Source organism: Artemia sp. Qi Xiang Cuo, chromosome 6, assembly GCF_049724085.1.
Source record: "Artemia sp. Qi Xiang Cuo chromosome 6, ASM4972408v1, whole genome shotgun sequence".
NCBI lineage: Eukaryota > Metazoa > Arthropoda > Branchiopoda > Anostraca > Artemiidae > Artemia > Artemia sp. Qi Xiang Cuo.
Window position 1 is genome coordinate 13,068,267 of NC_142799.1, and position 23,999 is coordinate 13,092,265.

Below are 23,999 nucleotides of genomic sequence, written 5' to 3' on the forward strand. Positions count from 1 at the left end.
AGTGCAACAGCGCTGCGTAAGTAAAGAGAGATGTGGGCAGAATATATTATTTATCTTTGGATCTTCTGACCAAAGCACTTCGTATAGAAGGAACTGTCATTGAAACTTCGAAAGGGTGTCATTCGATTAGAAATTGAAAGTTCTAGTGCCCTTCTCAAGAGTTGAAATTGATTGGACGGCAATCAGCCCCCCTTACCTTCGTCATTTCCCCAAACATATCCATTCAAAATTTTTAGACAGTCATTCTGATCACCATATTTGAAAGGTCTATTAAATATGTCTTAGGCGATGAGAACCCTTCCCCCCCCCCCCAAAGCCCTCCAGGCAAAAATTGTAAATTATGGCCCGGGGACACATAAGTTTCTTATGGAAAGGGGTGGTCGTGTAACTTTGAAGGTGCTCATTTTATGGGAAATCAGAAGTTTTAGTGACCTTTTTATGAGTCAAAATAATCAGAGCCCTTTGTTCTCTATTGCTCCTCCCCCCTCAATTCTATTGAACCCTAGAACAGGGTTCTAGTAAACCCCCTTTCTAGTATTCCAGTGAACTACCCCCCTCCCTCCCCCTGTTCTCTTTTCCCCAAATGCATCCGATAGGAAACATTGAGGTTACCATTTGCTTCAGAAAATACTCGGAGTCAAACTCAAAACGAGCAGAAATTAACATTAATATGGCTGACAATCCCATGCCCTCTCAAGACCAGAATATAATTCATACTTCATTGAAAAAAAAAATTAATTTGGACTGAGAGTTCAATATGCATATACTGACATTTATTCCTTAAAGTATTAATTATTTTTTATTTGCTGTAGCTAAAAAACTGAAAACACTTAAAATGTGTTTTGTTTTCAGTAAAGTGGAAATTATGTTCTGGTCTAGAAAAGGCATAGGAGTTGTCAGCCCTATTCATGTTAATTTCTGCTCGCTTTGAATTTGACTCGATTATTCATTGTAATCTATATTCGTCTTGCGTTAAATTTATTTATTGGTGGTAATTTATGGTAGTTTTACGCTGTGAAGAAAATTTGACTTTATTTTTGCTGATTTTTGGTTTAATGGAGTTCTTTACTTTTCTCTGAAAAACTTATTTTTGGAAAAAGTTTTCTAAATTAATTACATGAAAAAGACTATGTCAATAAAAAATGAACAGAAATTAACTTAAAAAACTTTTTCCGTAAAGTAGGTTTTTCAGAGAAAGATAATTAGCTACATTAAGCCAAAAATGAGAAGGAATAAATTCAAGTAATTTCCCAATCGTAAAACTATCACAGATCATGATCAATAAATAAATGAAACCCAAAACAAACAGAAATTGCAATAAATAACCGGGTTAAACTCAAAACAAGCAGAAATTAACATAAGTAGGGCTGAAAACCCTTATGCCTTCTCAAGACTAGAACATAATTTGCGCTTTGCTGAAAAAAAGTAAATGTGGATTGGCAGTTTAATCTACATATACTGATATTTATTTGTTAAAGTATTAATAATTTTTCTTATTTATTTAATTTAAAAAATAGTGAAAACGTTTAAATTGTGTTTCGTTTTCAGAAGGCATTGGGGGTGCGTCCGACCTACACATGTTAATTTCTGCTCGTTTTGGGTTTTATTTATTTATTGATATCGATTTGTGATAGTTTTACGCTTGGAAAATTATTTGACTTTATTTCTGCCCATTTTTGGTTTAGTGTAGCTCTTTACTTTCCTTTGAATAATTCATTTCGGGGAATTTTTTTTCAAATTAGCTACATGGAAAGAATGTGCTTTGATTTTGGACGGTTTTCATGTACGAATATCTGTTGTGTGGATCAAGTGCGGCACCAAAAATTGATTTCGATTGAAAAAAAATGTTTTTTCCATAAAACGGAAAAGAAAATTATTACAAAGTAATTTTTATTTAGAAAAAAATGAGAGTTGAGGATCCATAACAAAAATATTGGAACAATATCCCATTTCCACTGATAGAGTGAAAAAATAGGCACTCTAAGCCGCACAAAAGCAAAATCGACCGTGAGCCTCCTTTAATTAAAATTAAAGGAAAAGAAAATTACCTTTTTAAACCTGAAATTGAAATGACAAAAACGTGTTCTGAAATAAAAAACATTAGCGTTCACAAAAAATTCCAAAAATCGAAAGTTCAATACAGTTTTTCATTAAAATACATTATGAATTTTTAGTACCTGTAGGAAGGTGGGCTAGGACTGGCAACTTTCTTTGGGACCTTATTAGATTTGTTGGTCCCCCTTCAGACATAAAAAGCTAAACACTAATAGAATTTACAGAAATAAAGGCATAAGATCAAACATTTTAATATTCAGCGTAAGAACGAGAGAATGATATAAATGATTTTTTTTTGTATTTATATTTTTTATCCTCTTAAGAGGAATTTACAACCATTTGTCTGTGGTTCTATCGTTGCAGATTATTCAGCATAGACATCTTGCTTTTGATGTAATGATTTTGGCATTCGCCATCTACAATATTAGATTTAAATTGCGCTTTTGTAACAAAAACAAAATAAATAGGGACTACTTTTGACTCTAAAGTAGATTTTACAGACATTTATACTTTCTGAGGTTTGATTGAAGAAATGGGAGTTCCTAAATTTTATAGATGGATATCAGAAAGGTATCCATGTTTAAGCGAAGTTGTCAGGGAGTACCAGGTGAGCTTATTTTTCAAGTCTAGGTTTATCAACTCATAGGCTATTGTAAAAAAAATAGGGCTGTTCTGTTACTCTAAGATCTTACATCTAAGATCTCACATCTTTCTGCCAAGATTTCTGGGTAAATTTTTTGTTGTTCATATTATTAACTAATGACTAAATTAAACAATAAAGCCTAGTTTACCACTTGATGCCTTTTTTTATTCTCTTTCAAAATATAATAATCATTTTTGTCGGAAATGAATTTCAGACCCACCTCTATATATACAAGTTCAGGGTATATATTTGCACATTAGGGCATGGGCACCCATAAGCTGAATTCCAGGGGGGGGCAAACTTTGTCTAATTGCTACTTTTAATGGTATATAATAGAAATCTCAGAAAAAAAATATAAAAATAAGGCAGCATCATTCAGCCAGGGGGGGGGGCAAGAGCCCCCCCAGCCCCCCCATATGGGCGCCCATGCATTCGGGGGTGGGGGGAGAGTTTAAACTTACCTCTCATTTATGTCATAAATAAAATTTATCTCGGTCAATATATACCAAATCATATTATTGAGTTTCAAATAAATTTAACACGCAATTTTCTGTCTTTTTTTATGTTTATTAAAAATATAGCCTAATAATCATTTCTATCAGAAATTAATTCAAGCCCCCCCCCCCTATACAGGTGATACCTAACCTAGCCCGGACTGAGCATCTATAGGAGGGTGGCTGAAATTCATTTCCGATAGAAATGCTTATTATATTTGTAATCAGCATAAAAAAAGGCATCAAATGGTGTATTCACTTTAGTCCTAACTCAATAATATGATTTGGTATATATTGACCTTTATCTCCCCCCTAATGTGCAAATATATACCCTGATTTGGTATATATAGGGGTGGTGGTAAAATTTATGGTAAAATTCTACTTTAGCTACTTTTGGGTATCTTGGAAAGGGGTTAGGCTAGGAGAATGAAACTTTCAGGGATGGGGGTCAATATCTATGAAATCATATTATTGAGTTAGGAATAAAGTGAATACACCATTCGATGCCTTTTTTATGCTGATTACGAATATAATAAGCATTTCTATAGGAAATGATTTTCAGCCCCCCCCCCCTATATAGGCTAGACCTAACCTAACCTCACCTTGAATTGGCAGATATAGGGGGAGGGCTGAAATTCATTTCTAATAGAAATGCTTATTATATTCGTAATCAGCATAAAAAAAGGCATCAAATGGTGTATTCACTTTTGTCCTAACTCAATAATATGATTTTGTAGATATTGACCAGGATGGGTCTACAGGCTAAAGTATGTCCCTGGGAGGTATTTTGAAGTACCTACCTCTACCCCTTCTCCCTCTAGATGGTCCTAACCTTTGATGACCTTTAAAAATATATGTGTTATTAAAGCGAAACCTTGCAAAATAGATCTTCTGCTTAAATGAAGTACTTCACAACTTTGTTCAATCCCAACTTATAAGGTCTTAAAGATATCCAAGTCCATTTCCTAAATTTTGAAAAAAAATTGATATGGTTTAAAATTCTAGGCTACTCAAATTATAGAAATTGCATTATCAGAACTAAAGCCAGAGAAAAACAAACTGATAACTGAAAATTAAAGTAAAATGTTGTTTTATCAAAATTTCAATAGGTAGACCTGCCATGTAGAAAAATTTTAGGACCCTCTAGAGAGAGAAGGTGTGGAGGTAGATACTTCAAAATACCTTCCTGGGACATACTTTAGCCTGTAGACCCATCCCTGAAAGTTTCATTTTCCTAACCTAACCCCTTTCCAAGATACCCAAAAGTAGCTAAGCTAGAATTTTACCAAATTTATATCCAACAAAAATGATTAGGCCTATTATAGTTGGAAAGAGCCTAAAAAAGGCATCAAGTGGTAGCCTATGTTTACTTTAGGCTATTCATAAGTCAATAATATGAATGGTAAATTTTTACCAAATCATATTATTGACTTACAAATAGAGTGAATATACCACTTGATGCCTCTTTTATGCTCTTTTCAAATATAATAATGATTTTTGTTGGAAATGGATTTTACCCCACCCCTATTTATACCAATTAGGGTATATATTTGCATATTAGGGGGGGGGCAAATTTTATTTCTGATTTAATGGGAGGTAAGTTTAAACTTTACCCCCACCTCCCTAATGTGCAAATATATACCCTGAATTGGTATATATGGGTTGGGATAAAATTCATTTCCAACAAAATTGATTATTACCTTAAATTGCAGCTTGGAGCAAATTTAAGGATTTTCCATCCTTGTAATGCTCCATGATGACATCTAATGTTTTTTTTTTGTTTCTTGTGATTCACTTGCTAAATTTGGGTTGTAGACTCAGCAGTTTCCCAGTTGTAGAGGAACTCCTGCTGTTGCCAGTCTTTGCTTGAAGGCAATTGTCGAGTCTGCAGACACTGTATCTTCAGAGAGCTGATTCCACAAGTTGGTTATTTGTTGGCTGAAGAAATGGCTTCTCTCTCGGATAGAAGAGTGCTTCTTGAAAATTTTCATTGAATGTCCTCTTGTCACAAGGCATTCTGGGGGAGCAAGGAGACCAGGAAGAGTATTTTTTGAAATGACTTTGTGGGTTAGAATCATGTTGCCTTGCTTCCTCAAGTATGTGAGAGTAGGGAGCTTCAGATGATGCAAACACTCTTTGTATGGCACTTGTTTGAGGCCATCAACCATCTTAGTTGCTCTTCTCTGTACTTTTTCTAGTATTTCCCTGTCCGTCTTAAAATAGGGGGATGCCAGGGACATTCCAATCTCAAGGCATGGACAAACCAGTGCCTTGTAGAGCTTCATAAATACCTTAGGATGCTGACTAGAGATAGTTCTTTTAATAAGTCCAAGGGATTGGAAGGCAGAAGAAGATACAGATTTTGCATGGGTACTGAAATTCAGCTGATGACCAACAATGACTCCAAGCTCTCTTTCTTCAGTAGCTGCAGAGAGAGGGTTACCTTGGAGATGGTACTGCTGATGTGGATTATGTTTGCCAAAATAGATGACATGACATTTTTCAGCATTAAAAGAGAGGAGCCATTTATCAGCCCAGCTTCCAAGAATATCAAGGTCTGTTTGTATAGATTGGAGATCAGATGGTATAGCAGCTTTGCCAACAAGTTTTGAGTCATCAGCATAAAGTGTGAGGAGGTTCGAGAAGGTTTAGTGCATCATTAATATAAAAATTGAAGAGACTTGGTCCAAGGATGGTCCCCTGGGGGACGCCACTTAGCACAGTTATGGATGATGATAAATGAGGAACACCTTGAGAATCATAGACCCTGATGGGTTGTGTTCTTTCTGATAGGAAACTCTGTATCCACTGCACAGTAACACCATCAACAGCTGCTGCCTTCAGTTTGGTGATCAGGAATTCATGACATACCCTGTTGAAAGCTTTTGAGAGGTCCAGGAGCACCATATCAACAGGAAATCCTTGATCCAGCAGTGATGTTACATACTTGTATGTCTGTATTAGGTTTGTGTCCATGGATGTACCAGATCTGAAACCATGTTGAGAAGGAGTTAGTATGTTGTTAGTTTCAAAGTGCTGAATGAGAGCTCTATATACAAATCTCTCAAGCACCTTTACAACTGCAGAAGTGATGCTGATGGGATGGTAATTTTCAGCACAATCCTTGGGGCCTTTTTTGTGGATTGGCATGACATATAACGTTTTCCAATCTGTAGGTAGCTCTCCGTTTTTCAGGGACAGCTGGAAGAGTCTGCACAGAGAAGAAGCGAGGACATTTCTACACTCTTGAAGAAGCCTTGAGTGTAACCCGTCAGGTCCTTTGGACTTGTTAACGTTGAGTTTATCGAGGCTAGATGAGACCATTTCTTCAGTAATTAACAGGCTAGGCATTGGGGTAGATACAGAATGTGATGGTGCTGCAGGGATGGTTGGACAAGACCGGGTGGTGAAAGCAGAGGCAAACTGGACATTTAGTAAATTAGCTTTATCTATTAGCAACAAGTGCATTACCCTGCCGTTTGAGGTCAGGTATGGTGTGATGGTTAGGACTTTTAGCAGAAACATGCCTCCAGAAGGATTTGGGGTTTGCCTTGATATCAGTGGCAAGCTTCTCCTCATATTCAGACTTCAGTTTCCTAACTGAGTCCAAGACAAGATTCCAAGCCTTTGCATACCTTAGCCAATTTTCCTGTGTTTTTTTTCTTTTTGTACCCTTTCCAAGCTCTGCCTTTCCTATTGATAGTCCTCTGTGCATCCTTTGTGAGAAATGGAAGTGTTTTTGGTTGTCTTCAATAAATAACACAAGAGTGCATCTTTTCTGTTGACAGGAGAGTTTCCTTGAAATTCAACCATGACGTGTTGATATCAGAAGTAATGAGCTCTGACCAATTAATTGATACCAATTCCTGCTGTATTTCATGATAGTCAATAAAAGTTTGAGGGCTCAAGTTAGTTTGAAGATGACTATTTATAGACAGCAAGAGAGGATAACTGAGTGGTTGCTGTTACCAACTGGAGGAAGAAATTCATTTCTGATGAGAGAGTCTGGGTCACTTAGAATTACAAGATCCAACAAGGAAGGGTTCTGGTCACCATGGTGCCTTGTGGGTTTTTCAACCGTTTGGTGAAGGAAATTGTCAGATAAACAAGCCACAAATGGTGAATCCCCACTGCCAGATGCCGGATGACCAAGTCCATCCACCCACTCAACCAAGGGGAAATTAAAATCGCCAATTATTATCAAATCAGATGCAACCATTTGCAATACCAAGGAAGCCATTCCATCAATAATTTTTTTAAGTTATGATTCACATTCTTCAAGACTGGGTGCACTAGGGCTTCTGTAAATACACCCAATACAGACTTTTTTGTCATGAAGATTAATATCAAGCCATACACTTTCAACCCAAGGTATATTAAAAATAGGAAGGTTGATAACACTAACCTGGAAGCCTTCTCTGACATAGACACCAACTCCTCTTCTGCAGTTTGGCTGTCCTAGATTAGTGAACCACTGAAATCCAGATATCTGCAGCAAACTCTCAGTAGAAGGAACTGCAGTATACTTTGGCAGAATCTCCACCAAACCAGCAATATCTGCTGCCTCTTCTGTTCAGAGCACTTGGGTTCCCAGAAGCTTGTTTGTCAACATGGCTCAAGATGACATGTAGGGTGTTATTTTTCCAAGACTTTTGTGACATGCCGTCTAGCGGCAGAGGTCCAGGAGCTGCTACTGCGATAGACACAGGTGGCAGGGAATTAAGTTCAGAAATGGCACTTACAAAACTCGAATTACTCGAGCTATCACATGACAAGAAAAGTTCACTATGTAATTGACTAAGTTCATTTTCTGTAGAGGATACGCTTATATCAACACTTGAAGTATTATGAAACAAAGAAGATAACTGCAAGAAAACAGGGCTGTTTACAGGTGAGGGACTAACTGTTAGATATCCATTGCAGACTGGTTTGAGGCTGGCTTTGGAGTTTTCCAACCGCGATGAACAGCTACGTTTTTTGACACTATTTATCCTTTGAAGATGATGAGATCTGTTTCGCCAGCGTTTTTTTGCCTCTTTAGCTCATCTACAAGAGCTTTACATTTGTTATGCTCTGCCTTTGAAGCATCACCACGAAACTGAATGTCTTCACGGAGTTCACAAGAACGGTTGATGATTGTCCTTTTGATGTCAAAACTTGGTACAGAGAAGAGGATAGGAGGCCGGTGCGCACTTGCAGACTGTGGGTTTGCAGAGGTGGGTAGTCTTCTCACATTTGTAATATGTATGTCCTGAAGTTTATACTTCTGGCTGAGGTATGACTGGATGTAGAGCTGTTTGTCCAGTTGTGATGGGATACCATACGCAACTATATTAAGAGCTCTGCACTGCCTATCTGGCTCTTCAGCAAAAAGGTGTTGGACCTCACTGTCAAGATGTTGAGAAAAATCATTTTTTATGCTAGCAGTCTCTTGTTGAACAAGGGTCTGAATCTCAGCACGCACATCAGAGATTGAGCATTTATCGGTGACCTAATGTTCAAGAGCAGACACCTGTGCTTTAATATCACTGATTGACTTAGAAATTTCAGCTTTCAATGTAGTTTCAAGATTTCTTACTGAGGACTGCACAATATCTTGTATAACAGCCTGGGACGGATTTTGTCAATGATGTTGCTCTTCATATTGTTTATTGCAGCTTCAACAATACTCTTGATGCTAGGGTTCTGACTAGAACTGCTTGAAGTTGTACCAGAGTGTTTACAGATTGGACATTTTATGCAAACTTCAACCCGTTGAGAGATTTTTGTGATCGATACATATTTGGGCTCAGGCATATCCATACAGTCAATACAAATCCACTTCTCACATCCATCACAGAGAATTGCAGAAGAGTCATCATCAAGATCCGTCTCACACGCCAAACACTTATCACATCCTTTTTTGGGGCTGGAGTTGGTTGTTTTGGCAACACATCCTTTTTTGGGGCTGGAGTTGGTTGTTTTGGCAGCATTATTTGGTCAGTATTAATGTATCCTTTTTTTGACTAATTTTTTTCTGAACAGACTGGTCACTTTTCACAGTGTTTAAAAGTTCTGCCTGCAGAATTTATTAAATTTGTTCAATTGCACTTAATTTTCAACCACATTGTATAGCATCATTGTCATCACTGACTGATGAAGCAAAAAATTAACTTACTTCAAAGTCCATGTAAGTCAAATAAAACTCTTATAAGGGCAACTTTAAAGGTCACTGTAGGTTAATATACTTATCAAAATATCACAAAATATGTAGGAAAATGTCTTTAACATATAAAATGGGCTTATAATCCTTTTTTCAACTTAATCAGGGAACAAACCAAATAGGTTCAGGCTATATGCTAGGCCTATCAAAGCTAGGCTACTACCTGAAAGAAGATCACTTCTAAAAAATCAACTATATCCAACAAAACAAAGAAAAATACTTCTCTTATTTACTCAAATTGGTTTATTTACTCAATTTGGTAGGCTATTAAGTATAGGCTAATTGTTGATATTTTTTGTTGCTAGTTGTTTGTGTAAACAATGATGACTATGATGGCACTATGAATCATCTGTTGAAGAAAAGAGCTGTCCACAGCGCTATCTATCCATTTAGAATAGTTAGAATAACTATCCAGTTAGAATAAAGTCTAGTTTATTAGATGGCAGGACACTATGGCGAATGAGGTACCCTATATCCAGGCAATGGATAAATTTTTTGTTTTCCAGTCAATTTCTTATGATAGATAAGACTTTTCTGAACACATTGGTATAATTTTATATACAAATAGAACACTTGGTCACACCAAAAAACAGTGATTTTATATTATTAAAAATTTAGCCTTTGGGCCAATACTTCATCACTATCATCACCCTTATTATATTTGGAAAGAGCATAAAAAAAAGCATCAAGTAGTATATTTGGTAAATTTTTTCCAAATCATATTATTGAGTTAGGAATGAAGTGAATATACCACTTGATGCCTTTTTTTTATGCTCTTTACAAATAAAACAATCATTTTTGTTGGAAATGAATTTTACCCCCACCCATATATACCAATTCAGTGTATATATTTTCACATTAGGGGGGGTGGGGGTAAAGTTTAAACTTACCTCCCATTTAAATCAGAAATAAAAATTTGCTAAATGTGCAAATATATACCTTTCAGTTGTTTATATTTGCCTATTTATACAATTCAGGGTATATATTTGCACATTAGGGGGTGAGGGTAAATTTCACTTCTGATGTAAATGAGAGGTAAGTTTAAACTTTCCCCCTATCCCCCTAATGTGCAAATATATACCTTGAATTGGTATATATAGGGGTGGGGGCTAAAATTCATTTCAGAAAAAATGAGTATTAGATTTGGAAAGAGCATAAAAAAGGCATTGAGTGGTATATTCACTTTATTTGTAATTCAATAATATGATTTGGTAAAAATTTACCAAAGCATGTCCCAGGAAGGTATTTTGAAATACCTACATCTACTCATTCTCCCTCTAGAGGGTCTTGACCTTTGATGATATTTAAAAGCCTGTGTGTTATAAAAGTGAAACCTTGCAAAATAGATATAAAACTGTTGAAGTACAACAAAATTGTTTTCAGCTTCACAACTTTGCTCAATTCCAATTTATAAGGTTTTAAAGATATGCAAATACATTTCCTAAATTTTGAAAAAAAAATATTGATATGGCTTAAAATTCTACTCAAATAACAGGAATTGCATTTTCAGAACTAAAGCCAGAGAAACAGAAACTGATAACTGAAAATTAAGGTAAAATATTGTTTTGTCAAATTTTCAAAAGGTCATTCAGACCTGTCATGTAGGCAAATTTCAGGGACCTAGAGGGAGAAGGAGTGGAGGTAGGTACTTCAAAATTACTTCCCAGGACATACTTTAGCCTGTAGACCCATCCCTGAAAGTTTCATTTTTCCTAACCTAACCCCTTTCCAAGATAGCCAAAAGTAGCTAAAGTAGAATTTTACCCTTTGATGATATACTCATCATTGTTCTTAGATCACTGATCAGAGCAGAATGATGAGACATTTGCAACAGAACACCATAAGATATAAGATCTTGCTTCACTATGCCTGTTCTTTTGCACTAAGATCTCACATCTTTCTGCAAAGATTTCTCTTCTTTTAACTCATCTTTGTTCTAAGATCTTACAGCTCACTGATGTTAGCAAAAAGTGTGAAGGATGCCATCTTTCTGCAGTATAGAACAATGATGAGAAGACTTTGATGATATACTCATCATTGTTCTTAGACTGCTGATCAGAGCAGAATGATGAAAGATGTTTACAAAAGAATGCTATAAGATGTAAAATCTTAGTGCTAAGATTTCACTTTTAAGCATTTGTTGTCAAAAGATGTAAGATCTTAGCACACAGACGAGTAAAAGTTTTGCTCTATTGTTCTTAGACTGCTGATCAGAGCAGAATGATGAAAGACATTTATAAAAGAATGCTATAAGATGTAAGATCTTAGTGCTAAGATTTCACTTTTAAGCATTCTTTGTCAAAAGATGTAAGATCTTAGCACAAAGATAAGTAAAAGAACAGGCCTAATTGCAAAGTAAATCCAAATAACAAGCAAAGAATCAAATGACTAGAAATAAATTGGTAAAATTCTAGACTAGCCAATCTACTATTTTTGAAAGGGTTTAGGCTAGGTTAGGAAAATGAAACTTTCAGTAATGTATCCAGGGCCAAAAACATACCATGGGAAGGTATTGCCAAGCTAATTTGTATACCCTCCTCTAATTTCTAATTCTTTAGAAATTTGCTTGGTTTACAGCTGTTTACCTATTGAAATACTTAATACCTAGGATACCTTAATTTTCAGTTTCTTTTTCTCTGGTTTCAGCTTTGAAAATACAATTCCTGTTATTTGAGTAGAATTTTTAGCCATATCAATGGGTTCTTTTCTAAATTTAGAAAGTGTATTTGTAGGTCTTTGAAACCTCATAGGCCTAAATTGGATTGGCCAAATTTGTGAAGAAGATCTATTTTAGAATGTTTTACTATTATAACACAATGATTTTAAAGGTCAGTGCCATCTAAAGAGAGAAGGGGTAGAGTAGGTACTTTGAAATATCTTCTTGGGACACACTTTAGTGTGTAGATCCACCCCTGAAAGTTTCATTTTCCTAGCCTAACCTCTTTCCAAGGAAGCAAAGAGTAGCTTGTCTAGAATTTTACCATAATTTTCTACAAATTTAAGGTTTTCCCTTAATTTTGTTTCAGCCAACCTCCATGCTATAGGCTAGGCTATAGCCTACACAAGTTTGCTTAATTTGTTATTTTTTCAGTTCTCAATTTTTACAATTATGAATCAGCTATCTATATTAATAACCTAGAGCAAAAAATCTATTATGTAAAAATAGCTAAAACCATGGTTACCACCAGATAAGAATAGCTCTTCCAAAGGAAATACTATTAAACAAAATGAGTTGCAAACCATTTAATTTTAGTTCCATGTCAAGGTCATGTTTTAACCCCTAAAATAAGCCTAAGAAAAGGTTAGAGATAATAACAATAAACCCCTAATCTAGAATTTTACCCTATTTTATAATATAATGGTCAAGTTTATGACATTACATCCCCTCCTTCCCTGATGGTTCCAAATGTAGCCCTAGGATGCAGGGCTAGATCTAGGGGGAGAAGTGCCTTGAGCAGCATACTCAGGGCAGAAAAAAAACTAATTTTTTTTTATTTTTGGGTAAAAATTGTAATATTTACAGTGGTGATGGTGCAGCAGGGGGTAAATTTGCCCCCCTCCCCTTAGAAAAAAACAAACTCCAGCTCTGCTAGGATGTTTAAAAAAAATCAAAGAAAACCCTAAATCAATCAAATCCTTACCTTATAATATGCAACATGTTTTATTTATCAGATTATCATGTTTCCTTTTATTTCTACTCAAATTTTTCAACAATTTCAAATAATATTCTTATCCAAATTCTATTGTAATCACCCAGGAAAAGTTAGTTAACATCAGTCAAGAAAGGACAAACTGTTATATGACACATCACAAAAAAGTATATTATTTTGGGCTATATATGGCTCCGTCAGGGGGGGGGGGCGGTTGCATTGTCATAAACATGACTGTTATATAGTAAAAAAGCGTAAAATAAGAAATCAAATTGCACTACTCTTTTTGTTTTATAGTGTTTCCATCAGGAGAATCTTATCCTTGACTTAATTGTCTTGCCAACTTGGCACCAGTGTTGAGAGAGCAAACCAACCCTGTCCTTCAGACAGCTCAGTCTTCAACAGCTGTATATTCAGGTAGTAATCCTGTGATGTATAGAAACTAATGTACATAATTAGACCATCTTATTTGAACAGTTATTTTGCTGTTTTCACCCAGCAACCACAGGGTTGCAATCTTAGGCAACATGAAAGGGGGTTTCTTTTGGCATTCTGAAGAGAAGTTCATACCATAACAGCATACACAGCCCTATTTGCAGAGAAAATGGAATCTGTTTTGTACAGGATTGGAGGTTGGTATTGCTGATCATACCATGCAATCATGTCATACCAGCAAAGTCCCCCTGTTTTTTGAGTCCTTTGGTTTGAGTCAGATTCAGCTTCTTCAAAATTGTACTGGTTGTTAGTCAAGTTTCTGCACCATATAGTAGGGCTGAGCCTACAGATGCATGAAGCAATTCTCATCCAGTGGTACCAAAACATAGATGAAAATATGATGAACTGAAATTTGCTGCAATTTATAAACTAGGCTACAAATTTCATTAGTAGTGTTTTCCTTAATTTTGTGTATAGCCTAGACTAGGGCTATTACTGTGACTATTAGGGGGGGGGGGGGTAGAAGTATCTTTAAATGTAATAGGTATATGATTAGCTGTAATATTTTTATTGTGTACAACACTAACAATTTTAAAATCTTTGATAAAACTTTTAGGAATGCCTATTGCTAACCAATAAATTTTAATAGTTGAAAAAGAGAAGACAAAATGTTGGCAATCTATATGGCTTAAAATTTTCAGGGATGCTTTCCTTGGGCTAAAATATCCTGAAAAATGGACTTGAAACTTATATCCTAAAGTTGTTGGACAAGAAGACTTCAATGTACAAAAAAATTGTATAATAAATATTGGTTTAACCTAAAATTATATATTTAACTTCCATCCATAAGTTCTTTAGCTGGGGGGCACCTATTGTAAAAGTTGGATACCATACCCATAGGCATGAATATTAAACATTCAAATTCTTTTAAGAATATTGGCTATCTGTAGATCTTGATCTGGTCCCATGAGTGTTTCCAGGTAAAAAAAAAAAAGATCCAGGAGGGTTGCTGGTTACTTGGAGAGGGCTCTTTTGATTATAAATTGAAAGCTCTATTGCCTTTTTCAAAGATCAAAAGGGACTGAAGGGCAATCAGCCCTCTCCCATGCTAAAACATCCTGCCTTGGCCCTTAAACATCACTGTATCTAATTATGTCATCAATTAAAAACTTTACAATGGCTATTTTGCTTGGAATAGCTGATATATTAAATAAATTTGTTGACGGGACTCAAACCTTTTAGATATTAAGCCAGATTCTCATTTAGATAGTAATGCATAATTTTCACAGATCTGTTAAAGATTGGAGGGGGGGGGGGGTACTTCCAAGATTAATCCAAAAGCTCCCTTCCTTAAAGGAATTTAGAAAATTTCAGCATGATAATGCACTTCTTGGTGGTATCCTCTCCTTAAAAAAAATAATCCTCTGATATGCTCCCACCTGAAATTTTGGCCGTGTATACCTACCATTGTAAGGACTTCTGGAGTTTCTAGAAATATGTATAACAATCCTAGCTTTTGTCCATTCAAGGCTTTTCTAAGCAAGTCTTAAGAATATGACTTACATATTTTTCAGCAAGAGTGGATCCAGGATTCTTGTTCGGGAGGGGGGGGGGTTTACTAATTTTCAGCTAATTTTTAATAAGGTTTTACTAATTTCCAGCTAATTTTTGACTCGGTAAAAAATTTCGGGGAGTGGGGTTAAAATTGGTACCCCCCCCCCCCCCGGATACGGCCTTGTTTTTCAGTTTTCAAATTTATAGATCTGATGGTTGTTCTCTTTTTGTTTGGGTATGGGAGAATCATTTGTGATTTAAAGGTAATGTGATTTTGCTGATGCTTGAGTTTTTTTTTCTTTTTTAGATTCCAGAGTTTGATAACTTATATTTGGATATGAATGGAATTATACACAACTGTTCTCATCCAAATGATGAAGATGTTCATTTCAGAATAACAGAAGAAAAGATATTTTCAGACATTTTTCATTATTTAGAGGTATTTTGTTTTTTAGAAGTCTCATGTAATTCATACCATTCTTGTTAATTTGCTTTATATTATTGTACCTCAATCGTTGATTCCAAGCTTTTGTTGGAAGCAAAAACTCACTGGAACAATTTTGCACCCCAGTTTTATCTGTATCTCTCTTAGATAAAAATTTGACTTGATCATGTGCAACTCCAGTCATTGGCATTGTTACAATATTGCAGAAAATCACTTAAGTCTTCTTGCAATTATGTATCTGCCAGAGCTGCCAATTTTTTCCTTGGGGGGGGGGGAGGTAGGTTATTATTGGCCCTACCTAGCCCCCCCCCCCCCCCGAGATTTTGGAAAGGTACTTTTTTTTGGTATTTTCATTGAAAATACCTTTTGTGATATTTTCATTGAGAAAATAAAAGAACAACACAATCTACCCCAAGATTTTGAAAAAAAAAGAAGTTTGCCCCTTCTTCATTGTTGTGAATTGGCGCCCTTGGTTTCTGCTAATTTGCTGTCCATCAACTGATAAAGACTTTAATTAAAGTTTTTCATGTGTGTGTATTTGTAGCACTTCAAGCTCTTCCATATTTAAAGATGAGAATGGCCAATTGTCTTTTTGTAAAAAACTTAATTTGACTTCTGAACTGGCTGATCAGACCCATGACTAGGCCACTGAACCTTAAATATCATACATAGGCTAATAATTACAGAAGGTTGGTTTTTACTGAAATTCAGATAACTGTTTTGTCTCAATTTCCAAATTTTTTCATATTTTTTCTTCTGTTGTTTTCTTAGAATGGCTCTATAGATTTTGTGCTATGACTAAGCATGGGCACTGTTTCTGTTTTCTGTTCTGTTTTTAAATTACCTGTTTCTGTTCTGTTAATTCAGAAAAAAACAGAACAGAAACAGATGACCTGTTTTCTATTTACCTGTCCTGTTTTTATAATAGCTTTTTCGTCCTGTTTCTGTTTTTTTTTCTACCTGTTTTTCTTCTGTTTCTTATTTTATTTTAGTGATACAAGAATGAAATATTCGAGACTTTCGAACTTACAATAGTGTTTAAAATGTTAAAGTGAATAGTAAATGTTAAAATGTAAATCTTTAAAGTGTTTAAATAGTGTTTTAAATCATAATTTGAAATTGTGAAGAAGCGTGGTTACGCCTCATACAATTCTAAAATTGGAATGTAAGTAAGATGATAGAACTCAGTGTGTCTAATAGTGCTACTATGTTGTTTCAGCTAGGCAGAATTAGGGCTTACGAGTCAGATGAGAGCAGGTATATGTGTAAAAAGGAGGACGTTAAAGGTGTTGTTTAGTTCCACTAAAACAACTTGTTTCTTACTGTACATTATTCAGTAAATTGACCAGCAAAGTTGCACAGATACTGTCCAGGAGACAAGTTTCCATTCTTTATTTCCAGTCGATCAAAACAAGCTGCTCTACCGAAACTCTGCTGCAAAGCCCTGTTTAAGGACAAACCGCAACTTTCTGTGTTTGATAAGCCAGATATGAAACAGATTATTTAAAAAATAACATGGGGCTTCACCATCCTGGGAAACCATCTATCATCACATAAATGTTGCTGCCAGGGAAAAAGTTAAACAGAAGGCTGCTTTATGGTCTGTCACTAGGACTAGGTTGACTTGTGACTGCTGGTCTGCAAAAGGATCTGGTTTTATAGGTATCACTGCTTATTACCCCAGGAAGATGAAAAATGAGCAGAGGTTGCACCAGAGTGTTTCACATTTCAAGAGGCTTAATCATTCTCATACAACTACTAATATCCTTCCAGCAATCTAAGTTGCAATTAGGAAGTTTTTACTGCCAGGTAAGATGTTCTGCATTATGACTAGGCTATGAGCACTTTCATGAACTTCATGTTTTGAACATTGTCTTCATTCATCTGTTACACACGCTCTTGGATTTTAGTCCGCTCGAAACTTCGCCAATGACATCCCTGAAGAAGATTGCTTGGAATCCTTTGATAAAGTCGGAGATGCCGATCCAACTGGTGAAAACTATTCAGACGGCCTTTCTGTTCCTTGTTCTGAAAACTCCGGAAGTAAAGATACTTTTGCTAAAGACTGTGATGAAACTGATGCAGTGTCTATGGAAGAGGGTGGCGAAAGTAATGAGGAAGAACAGTGGGGAGCTAGAGGTCTGTCAAAAAATGATGTTGCAGCACAGGCCATCCAAAGACACTTTACACTTGCTCAAACAATTAAAAAAAAGAGAAAATTATTTAGAAAACTAAAGGTTTCCACTGTCCAGTATGGTAACTTAAAAAGATATTGTAAAGAGGAGGGCCTCCGTTCTCGTATTCCTCTTGACATGAAAGTGCAATGGAATCGCACATTGGAAATGATTGTCTACAAAAAACTTAGTTAGCCTGGAAATAATTTTTTATATTTGACGCTTGCAACAGTTCTATTAGGAGTCCCTTGCTTATGTCTAATGGCTGGACTGTACTAGAAGCTGCTATTACCGTACTTTCTGCCATGCACAATACTACTGTAATGGTAAATTCTTCTTACATATCCAATTGACAGTCTAGTTCACATAGTCTTTGAAGGGCCTGGGCTCTTTTGTAATTCTAGAGCCGTTAGTAGTCCCATTGCTGCACCCCTCAAAGAATGAAAAAAAGTACTTTGTGACAAGCCTTCATTTTGCAATTAATCTTTTCTAAAAAGCAGCTTGTCTGGATCCTTCAACATTTGAAAGGTTGTCACTTGTGGATGGTTCTACGGTCCCTCAATCTTTGACCCCATTAATATAGGATACATTAATTTATGGTGCAGAAACAGCAAGAGAGCCCACTCCAACTCGCCTTTGTACTGCTGAAGTCCTTGAGGCTATGGTAGAGTCCAGTGAGGAAAGCTGGTTTTAGATGTTTTTGGATGCAATAGCTTTCAAAATCGTAAGACGCTCTTGCAGCGTTAGCAACTCTGCCGTGAATGCTTTAAAATTTTTTGAGGAGAACATGCTAATCTATCTTTCAGAGTGACGTAGAGCTTTCCGGTAAGATTTTTCTTTTTTCATTAATTTACATAAATACAGTTGTACGAATTTATATTAATCCTGGAGAGGGAGGCAAAAAGTGCATGTTTTCTTATAACTCTTACTAGGTTGCTAGCTACCGCTGCAACCCAGAAATAGAGCTTTCCGATAAGCTTCTTCTTTTTTCTTGAATTTGCATAAATACAGTAGTACAAATTTATATGAATCCTGGGGAGGGGTCAAAAAGTTCATCTTTCCTTATATTATACCTTTGAAATATTGGCAGATCCAGAGATTCTGGAGGGGAGGGGGGCTCGGCTAAGAAATAAAATTAGTATTCTTGGATTGTGTGATTATAGTTAGTCATAGTAGAGTGTGTTACTACCCATTTTCCTTTTGGAATGGACCATAAAAAACGTAGCTACATACTCAAAAGCATACCAGCTTCTATTCTTAAAATAAAAGTTTGAAGTAGTAATAATTTACATTTTTAGAGCAAGTGTATGCGTTGGAGAAAGTATTTTCTGCCGCAAAGCCACGGAAATTTTCGAAATAAGTTACCAAAAAGTGCAATTGTCCTTATATATGCATCCCTTTGAAAAAATATTTAAAAGAAGAGAATACTTGAAGAAAGTATTACGTATCAAATAGTCTAAATTTCTTTGAAATTCGGAATTTGAGAAATTTCCCTTTACTTATTTACATAAGAATGTATTTGGTAGAGGGCCTAGAACAATATTTTCTAGCGCGAAGTGCCGTAAAAATATGCGAATTACCCTTAAACCATCAATTTTCATTTTGAAAAATTTTGACACACACTGGCTAGGATATAATTAGCCTTCTTTTTTCTTTCATACTTTTGTTTAAGATGGCTTCTGAAGTCCAAACGTTCCGAATGGGGGGTGGGGGGGTCTGAAGTCCAGATGGGGGCAGTAGAAAGCATGGTCTGGAGGGAGAAGCCGCCCCCTCTAAAATCAACTATGGGCTCTGCTGGAACACTAATGACTCTGAGCTGACTGCATAATTTCATGCCAAAAATTGTTTTATTTTCGAAATGTCCGGGCATTTCCGGGAAGTTTGAGAAGATGCTGTATAACCGTAAAAGCGCATTTTGGAAAAAAGGACGGGAAATGGAAGAAAATAAACATAAAGAAAAAGGTTGGCAATATTTGTGTACAGAGACAATTTTTCGCCCCTTTATTAGAAACACTGCACTTTTTGCGAAAAAAAAACACAAAAAAAAAACTGAAATTTACTCAGGAATAAGAGATAGAGAGGCGTCTTCCTTTCTTAGATGTTCTGCTGCACAGAAATGATTCATGTTTCGAGTTTAGTGTCTATAGAAAACCCACACATAATGACCGTTACTTAAGTTATTCCTCTAATCATTCTCCTGCTGTGAAAAGAGGACTTGTCACTTCTCTAGTTGATAGAGCATTGAAAGTTTGTTCAACACGTTTCTTGGATTTAGAGCTCAACCACCTTAGAGATATTTTATTTGGGAATGGTTATCCAATTAGTTTAATAAATTCTGTAATTGCAAAACGTATTGAAAGATTATCAGATAGTTCCACAGAAAACACAAATCAAAGGGAAAATTCAGTTTATCTTGGTCTCCCATATGTTAAAGGGATTTCAGACCACATTTCAAAAAATCTAAGGAAAAATAACATTTACACTTATTACAGACCCAGAAAAACTATAAGGTCCCAAATTTATCAAGGTAAAGACCCTATCCCGATGGGTGAAAACTCCGGTGTCTACAGAATTCCTTGTTCGTGTGGTCTTTGGTACATCGGAAGAACTGATCAGCGACTAACGGATAGATTAACTCAACACTCTAGTTTAATTAATAATACACTTAAAAAGCGGAAAAAACAGAAAATTTTGACTCTGCCCTTGCAGAGCACATTTTTGAAAAACCGGACCATACTATTTTGTTCAATCAAGCTAGTCTTATTTCGCATGACAAAGGTATTGTCCAGCACTACAGAGAAGCTGTTGAAATTTTAAATTTCAACAATTAGGTGTAGCTATAAATAGAGATTCTGGTGGTTTAAGAATAAACGAGTCATATTTCGGTTTTCTCAAAAGAGAAGCCGATACTTTAGTAATCCCTGAAATAAACCTTGAGCCACTTTCCCAGTCATCTATTCAAACACGTGATCAATCCCTTAGATCTCAAAGGGTGTCTACAAGAAATGGATTAATTAAAATCCGAAATCAAATTGCATAGTTCTGCAGCTTATTTAATTGCTGGTTCGTTCTGTGTTTCGAGTGAATGAATTGTTTCCTTCTCTTTGTCAGATGTTCACTAGTATCAGTTGATGGCAGTTTACATTTTTTTTGGATTTTGTGCAAATCGCGGATATTGGCGAATAACTCGCTTTTATGGTTGTTAGGTAGTTGGTTTTAATTCTTTTAATTTTTGGCTTTTATTGATACATCGTTTCGTTTCGCCCTGTTATGTAAATGGTTACGTGGAATTAAGAATTATTAAACTATAGATTTTGACGTCTCAGATCTTTGTTTCCATGGCACAATTAGATCTGACTTATGAGATACGAATTCTTATAGGCTAGCAGGGGTTAGAAACTTTTTCTAAGCTGTGGCGATAACGACTTTTGGTGTTTGTAGGGATGAAAAACGTGGCCTCTTCTTCTCGAGCTATCTGGAGATCAGATTCCTTTGGGAGCATTTACCTTGGAGACTTACGAACTAATTACCTATTATTAGACTAGACGCAGACATATAAATAAATAAACACAGATAAAAAGACAATAGATTTATTGAACTTACATACTTAGTTGCACAGCAATGGGTCACTTCAATGACAATAATGGTGACCGAGATGAAAGAGTTAAAACTTCTATGTCAATGGATCTTCTCAAGTTAGACTTACGATTAAAATTCAAAAGCACATCTACCCCACTACCAAACGCAGTTCTTTCGTCCTGCGCTGTAAGGACTGCTCGCCATTGGCCCAAGAGGACCGAGGATGTAAATCTTTCATCCAATGGACTCTTTTAAATGTTTTTGATGATTCAAGCATTCACACGGTTTTTTTCCATTTAAACTTCCTTTGAAATATTGTGCATAGCATTTTTTTGCTACTAATTATCTTAGCGAAATTCGAACGACTAGCGTCGTTGTTTGACTGAAGCTAGAATGCAATTCTCTCTTTTTGCTGATTAAGAATTTAGACTCTTGGAAGCGGTATTTGAACTCTATTAGGGGACGTTTAATTTCTGCCCGAATCATCTTTAGAAGGAAAGAATCTTGTATTTTAAATATATCGCCTTTTACTCCTGGTACACATCACCCTTCCCAACAGTTAATGACGTCCCGTCATTAGTAACTGCTTATTAGGAGTGCTTAAAATTTTTCAATTATCTTTTTTATTTTATTCTACATCCCTATTTAAAATTCATCTACCGGACTAAGATTATTTATGGTTCTAGGTTAGCTACTATACTAAGGATTTTTTTCTATATCTAGCACTGATTACTTTTACATTTCCAACAAAGTTGGGGCTATTCTACTTTTACATTAGTTTTTTTTTTATTTTGCTGTCTATTTGACGTACTACATACTATCTACACTACGTTAAATGAATAGCATGATAATATTACACCTAATTCTACTTGTGGTATATACGTGAATGATTTATAACATACAATATTGGGTTCATCATATTCACTGATAACATTAAGACACTTTCACTATTGGGATTTTTGAATTGTCAAAGTTATTAGGAAGTAACACATTTAGCTTCACATCTATTCATCACATTTCGTGTCCTTAGTGTACTACACCCTTCTGTTGTAAATTATTGTCCTTCACTCTTCTTGTCTTGGCAAAAATTTTTAAGCATTTACGTTATGGTTTCTTCATGGAAGAGTTCGAGTCTAGTTGTCTTTACACGGTAAGTTTTCCCTAATAGTCAACTGGGAAATGACCATTAAATATCGTTCTAATAGTCAACTGGGAAATGATTCTTCCCACTACAGGTGTTGGTGTTTTTATTCTCAGCATATCATTTTTAGGATTTTTGAGGCACATAGAGGATGTATTCTCGCGTAAAATTGTTCATTTGTGCCTTTTGAAACGGGTTGTCGTCATACTATAGTGACTCTCTTAATATATTGTCTTTAAATTCAACTTCAAACATCTTCAAATATCATTTGACTTCAAATATCGTTTATCTTGTACTGCTCGATGGGGTTCTCAAAATTAAACTTTAAATTGTATCTAACTTCAGTTTCAAATATCTTCAAATGTCTTTAACTATCATTTAACTTCAAATATCGTTAAATATCGTTTATCTTGTTCTGATCGATGGTGTTCTCAGAATTAAACTTTAAATTGTCTCTAACTTCAGCTTCAAATCTCTTCAAATTTAAATATTATTTAACTTCAAATATCGTTAAATATCGTTTAGCTTCAAATATCATCACTATACTGTCAAATCATTCTGGGGTCCATAGTGAGTATCAAAGGCGATATCTACGTATTTATGTTTTGTACTGACCGATGGGTTTCTCCACATTTATATGATTGTATAGTTCGTTAAAGCATTTGATACTGAGGTTCAAATATAGTGTTACCTGATACGTAATATGGTTCATAGTCGAAGAAACAACGATCAAGGGTAACTGTTGTTCTCGTAGACGAAGTTGAGATGACAGTTGCCTGGAGTTATGGTGAGTACTCTTCGTTGGTTGAGATATGATGAAAATAGATGCTACTGGGTCGTATCTGTACTGGGCAGCTCATTGTAATGCTCAATAACCAATTTGTCCATTTACTTTCCTGTAATAAAAATAGCCAGGCAGAATCACGCGTTCTTTAAAGTAAACACTCATACAATAATTCATGCATTAATTGGGTTAAAACAACATTGTTTCCATTGGGAAATTCAATACATAGAAGTTTCTTATAAAATATTAATTCTTTAGCTGTAAGTATGGTCTCTTATTATACATCTAATATACGCTACTACATACACTTTACTTTAACTTTTTTTAACACTCAGTTAATTTCACAATAGATTTAAAATAATCATTTAAACAGAGTTTATGCTACATGGTTAATTTTTGAGGTCTAATTTTACGACTCATTTCATGCCTGCATTGTTCACGCACGTCCGTGCTGTTTAAGAAACGCATGTTGCAGTGTCATAACCACACGGTTTTACGTAAACGATACTACAATGAGGGAACAAGACATAACAAGGACGAATGGAGACCTCTCTACCCACTCGTTTTCTAATGTCTTCCCTATTTCTTGGCTTAGACGTTCTCATGGGGTTCCGGGTTTAACCTCAGTTGAAATGCAGAGGTGTTCTTCTTTGTTTCCCCTTGTTCTTCCCTTGGATTTTCCGTAATTACAAGTCAACATTGGTGCCTCATATTCGTCTTTCGAATAAGGTCATTAAATGCAGGATTCCAAGCTAGCTGAAATGCTGCTGTTGAACAGCTGAAATGCTGAGGTTAGGACTTTCCACGATCATGTTCGGGTATAGGACCAATAGTTTCTCTTGG

General features: G+C 35.7%; 1 protein-coding gene across 2 annotated transcripts in view; it reads left to right on the top strand.

Annotated features, from left to right (window-relative positions):
• Positions 1–2,501: 2,501 nt before the first annotated feature.
• The window catches only part of pcm (5'-3' exoribonuclease pacman), a 221,926-nt gene continuing 200,428 nt past the window's right edge, over positions 2,502–23,999 (top strand). For both annotated transcript variants that reach the window (XM_089090490.1, XM_089090491.1), the window contains exons 1-2: positions 2,502–2,662; positions 15,341–15,472. In XM_089090490.1, coding sequence (XP_088946616.1) covers positions 2,588–2,662; positions 15,341–15,472 — 207 coding nt within the window. In that variant the 5' untranslated portion in view covers positions 2,502–2,587. The remainder of the gene's footprint in view (positions 2,663–15,340; positions 15,473–23,999) is intronic.